This window comes from Salvelinus namaycush, chromosome 20 (assembly GCF_016432855.1).
Source record: "Salvelinus namaycush isolate Seneca chromosome 20, SaNama_1.0, whole genome shotgun sequence".
Classification (NCBI taxonomy): domain Eukaryota; kingdom Metazoa; phylum Chordata; class Actinopteri; order Salmoniformes; family Salmonidae; genus Salvelinus; species Salvelinus namaycush.
In genome coordinates, this window is record NC_052326.1 from 43,782,369 (window position 1) to 43,797,686 (window position 15,318).

Sequence of the window (15,318 nt, forward strand, 5' to 3'; positions counted from 1 at the left end):
GTCTCTCTGTGACCCCCCTCTCACTCTATCCGTCTCTCTGTGACCCCCCTCTCACTCTATCCGTCTCTCTGTGACCCCCCTCTCACTCTATCCGTCTCTCTGTGACCCCCCTCTCACTCTATCCGTCTCTCTGTGACCCCCCTCTCACTCTATCCGTCTCTCTGTGACCCCCCTCTCACTCTATCCGTCTCTCTGTGACCCCCCTCTCACTCTATCCCTCTCTGTGACCCCCTCTCACTCTATCCGTCTCTCTGTGACCCCCCTCTCACTCTATCCGTCTCTCTGTGACCCCCCTCTCACTCTATCCGTCTCTCTGTGACCCCCCTCTCACTCTATCCGTCTCTCTGTGACCCCCCTCTCACTCTATCCGTCTCTCTGTGACCCCCCTCTCACTCTATCCGTCTCTCTGTGACCCCCCTCTCACTCTATCCGTCTCTCTGTGAACCCCCTCTCACTCTATCCGTCTCTCTGTGACCCCCCTCTCACTCTATCCGTCTCTCTGTGACCCCCCTCTCACTCTATCCGTCTCTCTGTGACCCCCCTCTCACTCTATCCGTCTCTCTGTGACCCCCCTCTCACTCTATCCGTCTCTCTGTGACCCCCCTCTCACTCTATCCGTCTCTCTGTGACCCCCCTCTCACTCTATCCGTCTCTCTGTGACCCCCCTCTCACTCTATCCATCTCTCTGTGACCCCCCTCTCACTCTATCCATCTCTCTGTGACCCCCCTCACTCTATCCGTCTCTCTGTGACCCCCCTCTCACTCTATCCATCTCTCTGTGACCCCCCTCTCACTCTATCCATCTCTCTGTGACCCCCCTCTCACTCTATCCATCTCTCTGTGACCCCCCTCACTCTATTCATCTCTCTGTGACCCCCCTCTCACTCTATCCATCTCTCTGTGACCCCCCTCTCACTCTAGCCATCTCTCTATGTGACACCCCTCTCACTCTATCCATCTCCCCCTCGCTCTGTCCCTTTCTCCCTCCATCTCTCCCTATGCCCTTCTCTCATTTTCCATCCCCTCTTCTCCCTATCCATCTCTGCCCTCTGTACCTGTATCACCCTCTCACCTACCCTCTGTCTCTCTATCCATCTCTCCTTCTCTGTGGCTCTAACCATCTCTCCCTATATCTGTACAACATCTAGGTTCTTCGAAATGCAGGACAGATGCTGCAGTATGCTCCCCTTATGGATCCCTCAAAATTATACTCTCTCTCAATATCAGTCTTTCCCATCTCTTTCTCTTTTACTGTACTTACGGAACCCTCAAACCTCTCTACCCTCACTCTCTACTCTGGTGCTGCCATTCTCTTTATCTGTCCTTATGGAACCATGATATCAATCTACTCTCTTTCTCTCTGCATCTACGATTTACTCTCTCTCCATCTATTCCGTTTCCAAACAGACAAACACACTGACAGTTTCACTGGCCTCCGACCAGATCAGAAGTCTCTGCCAAATTAACAAATGTTAATGTGAGAGCATGCAGACACCACTTCCTCTCCCTCTCTCCATTTCCCTCCCTCCCTCATCCCCCTTTCTCTCTCTGAAACAGAAAAGCGATCCAAGCAGACCTCTCAACATCTGGCGGCGGGCAGCGGAGCCCCGATCAAAGTGTCCTCTGGACGGGTACCAAGAGCAAGCTGAACCCAGCGGGAGGGTATGTGTGTCTGTGTGTGTGCACATGGAGCCTGCTTGTCCTGTGCAGATCAATAAACTTGTATTGAATTGAATGACGTTGATAGACAGCTGCTTTGGCTTACCCTCCTTGCACTCCAGCGCCACTCGAGATTCCAGGTTGTCCATCTGTAACTGAAGGCGTTTCAGCGTGCGGTCGGCATCCCGTGACTTCCTCTTGTAAGCGATGAGCACGGCGATGATGACCAATAGGAGCAGGCCACCGCCCCCTCCTATGCCGATGATGGCAGGCAGGCTGAGCAGGCTGTCAGAGTACATCTGGAGGGTCCCGGGGGAGTACTCAAATCCCCCCACACGTACCTGGGAGGGAGAAACACACACTGGTTTAGATTCTTTGTGGAACAACAAATATTTGGATTGCTGGATTGGGTGGACAACAGACAGGTGGACAATAGACAGGAGTGACCAGTTCACCCCAAAACAGATAGTGATAAAGGTGCATTAGAAATAATTTACACACACATTATTATATGTTTGTGTGTCCCTGTACATGTGTGTGTGTATGTATTTGTGTGCATGTCAACATATACCAAACCTGGTCTAAGTTCCTTTCCTTGTCACAACACCCGGACACGAACATATATTCTTACCTTCACACCATATTACTTCCCCTAGCCGTAGCTTCAACTCTATTCCTAACAGTGCATTCAAAAACTAGACTATTGAGATGCAGCCCCAATTCCTTTCCTTGAGACAACACTGTAGTGATCAGTGCAGATGAAGGGAACGAGATGAGGAAGCCACAGACTATTGAGATGCACCCTAAGTAACCCGGTCAAATCAATAACATACTGCTATAGGTGTTTTACTTAACTGGTCTATATCTATATAAAGACAACATGTAACCGAAGGACTGTAAAATATAGATATGGACCTCTTAGTCCACAAGCCATTTCTCAGCTGCATTGAATATCAATATATGTGCAAATCCCTGCAGAATAGAAGCCAAATTAAGAATTTAATTTGACATGGTTGTCTAGGACACAAACACAGCTGAGACTATGGAAGCAGAAGCTTCAATGTGTGTATGTGGATTTGTATACAGATGTAGGATCTTAATTTGATAACCCTGTTGCAGGATAACTTTCCAGCAATGCAAGAAATGTAAAACTTGTTTAAGGTTTAAAAAGGCTTCCGAAGTTTGTAATTTCCACTTTGAAATTTCAGACTTGATTTTCCCTTACGAAAAATGAATTAACCCCAACAAAAATGTCTATTAATTATAATCCCCTCATAATTCACATTAGTTGGGTTGGGTTTTCCTAAATTCGTCCTCGACTTTTCCTAAATTTCCAAAATAAGTATATATATAACACACTGCCATTGTTAGAATCTTAATATCACAAACAAAACTGCAGTTACAACGGTTTTCCCCATTGCCCCTCCTTTTCACGAAAGTAGAGCCTGCTCCGCTCCTTTTCACAACAGTGGAAGGCGCCATGCCCAGTTGATAATCACCCAGATAATTGCCTCAAAACTCAACCTAAACTATACAGAAAATAATTTCACACATTCAACAACAGATGAAATAAATGAAGTAAAGTAGGATGGTTAGAAAGGGGGAGAAGGGGTGAGTTGATGAGCGAGGGGAGAGAATAATGCATCATTATATAGTCACCAATTGTGAATGAAGAACAGGGCAGGCCATTCGATTGTATTGATCTATTCTATTTACGATCTCAAAATGGTATGTATCAGTCCACCAAATCCAAGCAGTTTTATCAGTCTACTCTGGTCTACTTGGAGTACACGGTGGGGGATTGAGTCATTTACAATGGCAAGAAGACCAAGAAGAATGGATGCACATGCTGTGTTTGTGCTGCTACATGATCTGAATGAAAACGACTCAGACGGTGTGGGAGGAAGTGAACCATGACATCTCTGATGATTATTATTCTGAGCCTCAGCCTGAACCTCCACCTCTGAAGCCAAAGCGCAAAAAAGCCACAACGGTGTGCACTGAGCAGGTGCCCACGCCACCACCAAATGAAACGGTGAGACAGGAGAGAGGAAGGGAGGACACCGTTTGGATAGAACAAGCCGGTGACAATTCTACAGGACAATTATCAGCACAAAATATCATCACTGAGAGAGCAGGCCCTACATCTCAAGCAGAAAACAACATCAGCAATGCACTCACCAACTTTGGTTGTTTATGTGACATGGACATGCTACAGCACATAAGGCACTGTACTGTTGGGCATAGGGAGCAAGGAGACACTGCCTGGGATCTGTCTGTTGATAAGCTGGAAGTGTTCATTTCAATACTTAATGTCCGTGGAGCATTTGGTGGAAAGAGTGTGTATATGGAACGTTTCTGGTCATGTATGGGATACCTTTCTTAAGAGAAACCATGTTACGGGATCGCTTCAGAGAGATCATGTGTTACCTCCATTATGATGACAAAGAAACAAGAACACGAAGCCTCCAAACAGACTAATTCGCCATGGTATCCGACGTATAAATAATTTACTATTTTTAACTGCTGTCATTTTTTACACTTAAATTCATTATAACGCCATTATTGCTGTTTTTGTGCTGATTTTCACTATTTATCCAATAAAATTACATTTTGGTGCTCATAATGATGTTTAGGCTCCTGATGTTTTTATCATTTGACCGCGTGACCATGCGTCTTACTGGCCACGCGTCTTACTGGCCACGCGTCTCACTGGCCACGCGTCTTACTGGCCACGCGTCTCACTGGCCACGCGTCTCACTGGCCACGCGTCTCACTGGCCACGCGTCTCACTGGCCACGCGTCTCACTGGCCACGCGTCTCACTGACCACGCGTCTCACTGGCCACGCGTCTCACTGGCCACGCGTCTCACTGACCACGCGTCTCACTGACCACGCGTCTCACTGGCCACGCGTCTCACTGGCCACGCGTCTCACTGGCCACGCGTCTCACTGGCCACGCGTCTCACTGACCACGCGTCTCACTGACCACGCGTCTTACTGACCACGCGTCTCACTGACCACGCGTCTTGGTGGTTTGGGTATTTGTTTTTACTGTGATGTTATAAAAAATAATTTGTTACCGTGTTTCAACACATATGCTTTTTGTTTCATAGTTGTAACAAAGGCACTCCACAAATAAAATTGATTGAACATTAGAATGTTTGTTTTTACATTTAGCCTACACTAACATAAACTAATGAAAATTAACATATGCTAATGTTATCTAAGATCTTCATAAACAACACCAAATGATTATTTTTGCGATAGCATTTATGAAATGTATTAATTACACTGTTAGACTGCTCATTAGCTTGATGGGGGTTGCCTCGAGGCCCAGCGGTTCTAGTATTAAAGGAATGAATAGAGAGAAGGATAGACAAGAAGTGGCAAGAGAAACAGAGGAAAGAATAAAGAACAAAAAGAGGGGTATATGACATGAGGAAAGAGGAGACTGTTATATTGAAAAAGTATAGACGAGGGAGGAGGTGAACAGAGAACGCAAGATGAGCAAAAACCAGAGGTTAGGTGAGGAGAGATGTAGTGAGATTAAATGTGAAAAGAATATGATACGATAAGGTGTTATACAATGCCACATAAGACAACCCAACATTACCCAACTCAACCCAACCCAACATTACTCGACTCCAACCAACTTAACATTACCCAACTCAACATTACCAAACCCAAGCCAGCATTACCAAGCCAAACCCAACAGTACCAAGCCAAACCCAACATTACCAATCCCAACCCAGCATTACCAAACCCAACATTATCGAACCCAATGTTATCCAACCCAACATTATCCAACCAGACATTAACCAACCCAACATTACCCAACAATGTCAAAGAGAGAGCGGATACAGTAGACTACTTACGGTAACTTTGTGTTCTCCGGTGAGGTTGGGCCACTCACAGAGCAGCTGGCTCTCTGACAGGGTGAGGACACAGGGCGTGTCACCGATCAGCACCGTGTAGTTAAGACGAGAGTTACCAGGGGCTGCCGGGATCAGGTTCTTACCCTGAGAGAGAGAGACAGAGACAGACACACAACTGAAGGGAATGCATAGGTGAATAGGAACACATGTACACACACACACACACACTGTGTACACGCAAGCACACCAGTTATAGCCTGAATTCAAAATTGATTAAATATATTTTTTTCTCACCGATCTACACACAATACCCTATAATCACAAAGCGAAAACACGTTTTTAGACATTTTTGCTAATTTATTGAAAATGATCATACAGAAATATCTAATTTACATAAGTATTTACACACCTGAACAAATACTTTGTAGAAGCACCTTTGGCAGCGATTAGAGCTGTGTGTCTTTCTGGGTAAGTCTCTAAGAGCTTTCCACACCTGGATTGTGCAACATTTGTCCGTTATTATTTTCAATATTCTTCAAGCTCTGTCAAATTGGTTGTTGATCATTGCTAGACAACCATTTTCAGGTCTTGGCAAATATTTTAAACTTGTTTGGGATTTGGGGCAGCATTTTCACGTTTGGATGAAAAGCGTGCCCAGAGAAAACTGCCTGCTACTCAGTCCCAGTTGCTAATATATGCATATTATTAGCAGATTTGGATAGAAAACACTCTGAAGTTTCTAAAACTGTTTGAATGATGTCTGTGAGTATAACAGAACTCATATGGCAGGCGAAAACCTGAGAAAAATCCAACCAGGAAGTGGGAAATCTGAGGTTTGTAGTTTTTCAACTCTTGGCCTATCCAATACACAGTGTCTATGGGGCACTTCCTAAGGCTTCCACTAGATGTCAACAGTCTTTAGAACCTTGTTTGATGCTTCTACTGTGAGGTGAGGGCGAATGAGAGGGGATTGATTAAGGTCTCTCCCAGAGTGCCATGAGCTGACCATGCGCGTTCACGTGAGAGTTAGCTTGAGTTCCATTGCATTTCTGAAGACAAAGGAATTCTCCGGTTGGAACATTATTGAAGATGTATGTTAAAAACATCCTAAAGATTGGTTCTATACTTCGTTTGACATGTTTCTACGGACTGTAACGGAACTTGACTTTTCGTCTGCACCTAGTGATCGCGCGTCATGAATTTGGATTACAGGGCTAAACGCGCGAACAAAAAGGAGGTATTTGGACATAAAGATGAACTTTATCGAACAAATCAAACATTTATTGTGGAACTGGGATTCCTGGGAGTGCATTCTGATGAAGATCATCAAAGGTAAGTGAATATTTATAATGCTATTTCTGACTTCAGTTGACTCCAACATGGCGGATATCTGTTTGGCTTGATTTGTTGTCTGAGTGTCGTACTCAGATTATTGCATGGTTTGCTTTTTCTGTAAAGTTTCTTTGAAATCTGACACAGCGGTTGCATTAAGGAGAAGTATATCTTTAATTCTGTGCATAATACTTGTATCTTTTATCAAAATTGATTATGAGTATTTCTATAAATTGATATGGCTTCGTGCAAATTCACGGGATGTTTTGGAGGCAAAGCCAAATGGAAACTGAAGTTTTTTGGTTATAAATATGAACTTGATCGAACAAAACATACATGTATTGTGTAACATGTTGTCCCGGGAGTGTCATCTGATGAAGAATATCAAAGGTTAGTGATTCATTTTATCTCTATTTCTGCTTTTTGTGACTCCTCACTTTGGTTGGAAAATCGCTGTATGCTTTCTGTGACTAGTTGCTGACGTAACATAATAATATGTTCTGCTTTCGCCGAAAAGCCTTTTTGAAATAGGACACTGTGGCGCCCTGCAATTTCATTGGTTGTTGGCGAGGGTAGCGGAACCCCGTTCCCGGACAGGTTAAGAAGATTTAAGTCAAAACTGTAACACTGCTAATCAAGAACATTCACTGTCTTCTTGGTAAGCAACTCCAGTGTAGATTTGTCTTTTTGTTTTAGGTTATTGTCCTGTTGAAAGTTGAATTCATCTCCCAGTGCCTGGTGGAAAGCAAATGGACCAAGGTTTTCCTCTAGGATTTTGCTGTACTTTGCTTTAGCCGTTCATTTTTTATCCTGAAAAACTCCAGTCCTTAAAACTTCTTACGGCTGAGATCCCGTTAACAGGATCGACTTGACAACAGCCAGTGAAAGTGCAGGGCGCCAAATTCAAACAGAAATCGCATAATTAAAATTCCTCAAACATAGAAGTATTTTACACCATTTTAAAGATAAACTTGTTGTTAATCTGTCACGCCCTGGCCATAGAGAGACTTTTATTCTCTATTTTGGTTAGGCCAGGGTGTGACTAGGGTGGGCATTCTAGTTTCTTTATTTCTATGTTTTCTGTTTCTATGTTTTGGCCGGGTATGGTTCTCAATCAGGGACAGCTGTCTCTCGTTGTCTCTGATTGGGAATCATACTTAGGCAGCCTGTATTGCCACCTTAGCTGTGTGTAGTTGTCTGTGTTAGTGGCCTGTATAGTCCTAGTCAGCTTCACGTTCGTTTTTTTGTTGTTTCTTGTTTTTGTTGGCGACATTCATAATAAAAAGAAATGTACGCTCACCACAATGCACCTTGGTCCGGTCATTTCCCTTACGACGTTCGTGACAGAACTACCCACCACAAACGGACCAAGCAGCGTGGTAAGGAGGACTGGACATGGGAGGACATCCTGAATGGGGAGGATCCTGGACGTGGGAGGAGATCCTGGCGGGAAAGGATCGCCTGCCGTGGGAGCAGGTGGAAGCAGCGAGGAAGGCGGTGGCAGCGAGTAAAAGGGTCCAGGATTACACAGGGTCAAGGCTGGTACGAAAGACCGGGAGGACACTCCCCCCAAAACATTTTGGGGGGCACACGAGGAGATTGGCTGAGTCAGGTTGGAGACCTGAGTCAACTCCTCGTGCTTACCGTAGGGAGAGTGGTACTGGTCAGGCACCGTGATATGCGGTGGAGCGCATGGTGTCTACAGTGCGCATTCACAGCCCGGTGCGCTACATTCCAGCTCCCCGCATCGGCCGGGCTAGAGTGGGCATCCAGCCAGGACGGATGGTGCCGGCTCAGCGCATCTGGCCGCCAGTGCGTCTCTACGGCACAGGATATCCTGCGCCGGCTCTGCGCACTGGGTCTCCGGTGTGTCTGCACAGCCCAGTGTGTCCTGTGCAGGCGCCCCGCCTTTGACGGGCGAAGGTAACCATCCAGCCAGGTCGGGTTGTGCAGAATCTACGCTCGAGACCTCCAGTGCGCCTCCACGGCCCAGTGTATCCGGTGCCTACTCCAAGAACCAAGCCTACAGTATGTCTTCTCAGCCTGGTGAGTCCTGTGCCTGCTCCCAGAACCAGGCCTCCTGTAAGTCTCCCCAACCTGGTAAGCCCTGCGGCAGCTCCACGCACCAGGCTGCCTATACGTCTCCTCCCTCCAGTGATGATCCATGGCACGAAGCCTCCAGTGATGATCCATGGCCCAAAGCTTCCAGTGATGATCCATGGCCCGAAGCCTCCAGTGATGATCCATGGCACGGAGCCTCCAGTGATGATCCATGGCACGGAGCCTCCAGTGATGATCCATGGCACGAAGCCTCCAGTGATGATCCATGGCACGAAGCCTCCAGTGATGATCCATTGCACGAAGCCTCCAGGGATGATCCATGGCACGAAGCCTCCAGTGATGATTCATGGCACGAAGTCTCCAGTGATGATCCATGGCACGAAGCCTCCAGTATTGATCCGGCCTGCAGCGAGGGTCCCCAGTTCGGGGCCTGCAACGAGGGCCCCCAGTCCGGGGCTTGCCACGAGAGTCCCCAGTCCGGGGCCTGCAGCGAGGGTCCCCAGTCCGGGGCCTGCAACGAGGGTCCCCAGTCCGGGGCCTGCAACGAGGGTCCCCAGTCCGGGGCCTGCAACGAGGGTCCCCAGTCCGAGGCCTGCAACAAGGGTCCCCAGTCCGGGGCCTGCAACGAGGGTCCCCAGTCCGGGGCCTGCAGCGAGGGTCCCCAGTCCAGAGGCGCCACCAAAGTGGGGGGGGGTCAGCGTCCCGCACCGGAGCCGCCACCGAAGTAGATGCCCACCCGGACCCTCCCCTATAGAGTCAAGTTTTGCGGCCGGAGTCCGCACCTTTGGGGGGTGGGGGTGGTTACTGTCACGCCCTGGCCATAGAGAGGCTTTTATTCTCTATTTTGGTTAGGCCAGGGTGTGACTAGGGTGGGCATTCTAGTTTCTTTATTTCTATGTTTTCTGTTTCTATGTTTTGGCCGGGTATGGTTCTCAATCAGGGACAGCTGTCTATCGTTGTCTCTGATTGGGAATCATACTTAGGAAGCCTGTTTTGCCACCTTAGTTGTGTGTAGTTGTCTGTGTTAGTGGCCTGTATAGCCCTAGTCAGCTTCACGTTCGTTTTTTGTTGTTTCTTGTTTTTGTTGGCGACATTCATAATAAAAAGAAATGTATGCTCACAACGCTGCACCTTGGTCCGGTCATTTCCCTGACGACGTTCGTGACATAATCCCACCACAGTGTCCGATTTCAAAAAGGCTTTACGACGAAAGCACACCATCTGATTATGTTAGGTCAGTACCTAGTCACAGAAAAACACAGCCATTTTTCCAGCCAAAGAGAGTAGTCACAAAAAGCAGAAATAGAGATAAAATTAATCACTAACCTTTGATGATTTTCATCAGATGACTCATAGGACTTCATGTTACACAATACATGTATGTTTTGTTCGATAAAGTTCATATTTATATCCAAAAATCTTAGTTTACATTGGCGCGTTATGTTCAGTAATGTTTTGCCTCCAAAACATCCAGTGATTTTGCAGAAAGCCACATCAATTTACAGAAATACTCAAAATAAACTTTGATAAAAGATACAAAGGTTTGACATGGAACTTTAGATAAACTTCTCCTTAATGCAACCGCTGTGTCAGATTGCAAAAAAACTTTACGGAAAAAGCACACCATGCAATAATCTGAGTACGGCGCTCAGACACAAAAACAAGCCATACAGGTACCCGCCATGTTGTGGAGTCAACAGAAGTCAGAAATAGCATTATAAATATTCACTTACCTTTGATGATCTTCATTAGAATGCACTCTCAGGAATCCCAGTTCCACAATAAATGTTTGTTTTGTTCGATAACGTCCAAAATGTATGTCCAAATACCTCCTTTTTCCCCCGTGCGTTTAGTTCCAAAATCCAAATTGATGACGCGCAGGCCAGACGACAAGTAAAAAAATTACATTACAGTTCGTAGTGACATGTCAAACGATGTATAGAATCAATCTTTAAGATGTTTTTAACATAAATCTTCAATAATGTTTCAACCGGAGAATTCCTGTCTGTAGAAATGTGATGGAATGCAGCTAACTCTCACGGGGCGCGCCTGAGTGAGCTCGTGGCACTCTGCCAGACCCCTGACTCAATCAGCTCTCATTCCCCCCTCCTTCACAGTAGAAGCATCAAACAAGGTTCTAAAGACTGTTGACATCTAGTGGAAGCCTTAGGAAGTGCAATATGACCTCATAGACACTGTATATTGGATAGGCAAACCGACAAACCTCAGATTTCCCACATCCTGGTTGGATTTCTTCTCGGATTTTTGCCTGCCATATGAGTTCTGTTATACTCACAGACATCATTCAAACAGTTTTAGAAACATCAGAGTGTTTTCTATCCAAATCTACTAATAATATGCATATCTTAGCTTCTGGGACTAAGTAGCAGGCAGTTTACTCTGGGCACCTTATTCATCCAAGCTACTCAATACTGCCCCCAGCCATAAGAAGTTAACAATTACAAGCATACCCATTACATGATGCAGCCACCACTATGCTTGAAAATATGGAGAGTGGTACTCAGTAATTTGTTGCATTGGATTTGCTGCATTGCATTTTTTGCAGTATTACTTTAGATGCCTTGTTTCTAACAGAATGCATGTTTTGGAATATTTGAATTCTGTACAGGCTTCCTTCTTTTCAGTCTGTCAATTAGGTTAGTATTGTGGAGTAACTACAATGTTGTTGACCCATCCTCCGTTTTCTCCTATCACAGACATTAAACTCTGTAACTGTTATAAAGTCACCATTGGTATCATGGTGAAATCCCTGAGCAGTGTCCTTCCTCTCCGGCAACTGAGTTAGGAAGTACATTTGTAGTGACAGCGTTTATTGATACACCATCCAAAGTGTAATTAATAACTCCACCATGCTGAAAGGGTTATTCAATATCTTCTTTATTTCTTTATATAATTTTTCCACCGTAGTCTCACCTTGAGAATGAGCGGGGAGCTGGGCTTGAGCTCCAGCAGCCCCGTGGAACTGAGCGGCTCGATCACAGGGTCTGGGTAGAAGCTGAACGTCTCGTTGACCACAAGCGTGGTGCGCACGTCATCCATGACGAAGCCGATCTCGTCGGGATTGCTGCCTGTCTCTGAGAAACCCTTCTCAGAGAAGGCCAGAGAGGGCGCCAGACACATCATCACAGTGTTGCTGAGCACTGTGCAGTTCTGATGAATGAGAAGAGAGAGGATGTTATATACATATATTAATTATGCACAGTACACTGACATGTAGTCTAAAGTGCATACACTGAGTGTACAAACATTAGGAACACCTTCCTAATATTGAGATGCACCCCCTTTTGCCCTCAGAAGTTTCAATTCGTTGGGGCATGGACTTTACAAGGTGTCAAAAGCATTCCACAGGGATGCTGGCCCATGTTGACTCCAATGCTTCCCACAGTTGTGTCAAGATGGCTGGTTGTCCATTGGTATAGGACCATTCTATGATACACACAGGAAACTGTTGAGTGTGAAAAACGCAGCAGGGTTGCAGTTCTTGACACACTCAAACAGATGCGCCTGGCACCGACTACTATACCCTGTTCAACATCACTTAAATATTTTGTCTTGCCCATTCACCCTCTAAATGTCATACATACACAATACATGTCTCAATGCTTAAAAATCCCTCTTTAACCTGTCCCCTCTCATTGATTGGTGGATTTAACAGGTGACTGGATTCACCTGGTCAGTCTATTTCATGGAACGAGCAGCTGTTCCTAATGTTTTGTACACTCAGTGTATAGCTTCCATAATGTAAACAAAATGTAAACAAAAAACATAAAACAAAAAGCTTAAAGGGGAAAAGAGAGAGAGGAGGATGGATATGTTCAATATGTACACTACACTGACATGTAAAACAAAGTGATAAATTCCACAATGTCAACAAACATATGTACAAAAAACATAACCAAACCAAAAAGCAGTGTAACGTCCGAGCTGAGTGAAAACGGTGGATAGGTTCATTATGGACACTGAATAAAATGTGAACAACGAACAGAAAACCAAGGGCTGAGTTACATCAATGGTGATATCATATCTTATGGTTTGCCCGTGGGCTAAACATTCTCCTCTCCTTCAATGCAGACGAAGACAACATGAGACAGTAAGGGGATATAAGGACAAGACAACATGAGACGGTAAGGACATATAAAGACTCGACACCATGAGACAGCAAGGACATATAAAGACTAGACAACATGAGACAGTAAGGACATACAGAATAAAGACAACATGAGACAGTAATGACATATAAAGACAACATGAGACAGTAAGGACATACAGAATAAAGACAACAAGAGACAGTAAGAACATACAGAATAAAGACAACATGAGACAGTAATGACATATAAAGACAACATGAGACAGTAAGGACATACAGAAAAAAGACAACAAGAGACAGTAGGAACATACAGAATAAAGACAACATGAGACAGTAATGACATATAAAGACAACATGAGACAGTAAGGACATACAGAATAAAGACAACATGAGACAGTAAGAACATACAGAATAAAGACAACATGAGACAGTAATGACATATAAAGACAACATGAGACAGTAAGGACATACAGAATAAAGACAACATGAGACAGTAAGGACATATAAAGACTAGACTACATGAGACAGTAAGGACATACAGAATAAAGACAACATGAGACAGTAAGAACATACAGAATAAAGACAACATGAGACAGTAATGACATATAAAGACAACATGAGACAGTAAGGACATACAGAATAAAGACAAGACAACATGAGACAGTAAGGACATACAGAATAAAGACAAGACAACATGAGACAGTAAGGACATATAAAGACTAGACACCATGAGACACCAAGGACATACAGTATAAAGACAAGACAACATGAGACAGTAAGGACATACAGTATAAAGACAAGACAACATGAGACAGTAAGGACATATAAAGACTAGACACCATGAGACACCAAGGACATACAGTATAAAGACAAGACAACATGAGACACCAAGGACATACAGTGCATTCGGAAAGTATTCAGACAACTTCCCTTTTTCACATTTTGTTACTTTACAGCCTTATTCCAAAATGGATTAAATAAAACATTTTCCTCAGCAATCTATACACAATACCCCATGATGTCAAAGTGAAAACTGTTTTTTAGAAATGTTTTAAAATGTATTAAAAATATAAACAGAAATACCTTATTTACATAAGTATTCAGACCATTTGCTATCAGAGTCAAAATCGAGCTCAGGTGCATCCTGTTTCCATTGATCTTACTTGAGATGTTTCTACAACTTGATTGGAGTCCACCTGTGGTCATATTAATTGATTGGAGATGATTTAGAAAGGCACACACCTGTCTATATAACGCCCCACAGTTGACAGTGCATGTCAGAGCAATAACCAAGCCATGAGGTTGAAAGAACTGTCCGTAGAGCTCCGAGACAGGATTGTGTTGAGGCACAGATCTGGGGAAGGGTACCCAAGAACACAGTGGCCTCCATTATTATTAAATGGAAGAAGTTTGGAACCAGCAAAACTCTTCCTAGAGCTAGCCGCCTGACCAAACTGAGCAATCGAGGAGAAGGGCATTGGTCAGGGAGGTGATCAAGAACCTGGTTCCTCTGTGGAGATGCAAGAAGCTTCCAGAAGTACAACCATCTCTGCAGCAGTGATTGAACTCTTTGGCCTGAATGTCAAGCGCCACGTCTGGAGGAAACCTGACACCATCCCAACGGCGAAGCATGGTGGTGGCAGCATCATGCTGTGGGGATGTTTTTCAGTGGCAGGGACTGGGAGACTAGATCGAGGCAAAGATTAACCAAGCAAAGTACAGAGAGATCCTTGATTAAAAAAAAGCGCTCAGGACCTAAGACTGGGGCAAAGGTTTCCCTTCCAACAGGACAACAACCCTAGGCACACAGCCAAGACAACACAGGAGTGGCTTCGGAACAAGTCTCTGAATGTCCTTGAGTGACCCAGCCAGAGCCCGGACTTGAACCCGATCGAACATCTCTGGAGAGATCTGAAAATAGCTGTGCAGCAAAGCTCCCTATCCAACCTGACAGAGCTTGAGAGGATATGCAGAGAATAAACTCCCCAAATACAGGTGTGCCAAGCTTGTAGCGTCATACCCAAAAATACTGAAGGCTGTACTCGCTGCCAAAGGTGCAGCAATTTGCTTTGATGAAGTAAAAAAATAATGTAATCCATTTTAGGATAAGGCTGCAATGTAACAAAATTTGGAAAAAGTCAAGGGGTCTGAATACTTTCCGAATGCACTGTATAAAGACACACGGTTTGTGAGACTGACACTAACACACAATGCTAAAAACGCGCTATGGAATCGGTTGGGTTATCTCTAGACTCGCTGCTTTTCCACAACATGCCTTCC

The 15,318-nt window shown here is 44.8% G+C and overlaps 1 protein-coding gene across 1 annotated transcript in view; it reads right to left on the bottom strand.

The window, feature by feature from the left end:
- Window positions 1-15,318, bottom strand: part of LOC120065392 (plexin-A1-like) — a 384,951-nt gene that overhangs the window by 46,522 nt on the left and 323,111 nt on the right. Inside the window, exons 17-19 of the mRNA XM_039016370.1 lie at window positions 11,865-12,101; window positions 5,538-5,681; window positions 1,766-2,000 (exon numbers count right to left, since the gene is read on the bottom strand). Coding sequence (XP_038872298.1) covers window positions 1,766-2,000; window positions 5,538-5,681; window positions 11,865-12,101 — 616 coding nt within the window. The remainder of the gene's footprint in view (window positions 1-1,765; window positions 2,001-5,537; window positions 5,682-11,864; window positions 12,102-15,318) is intronic.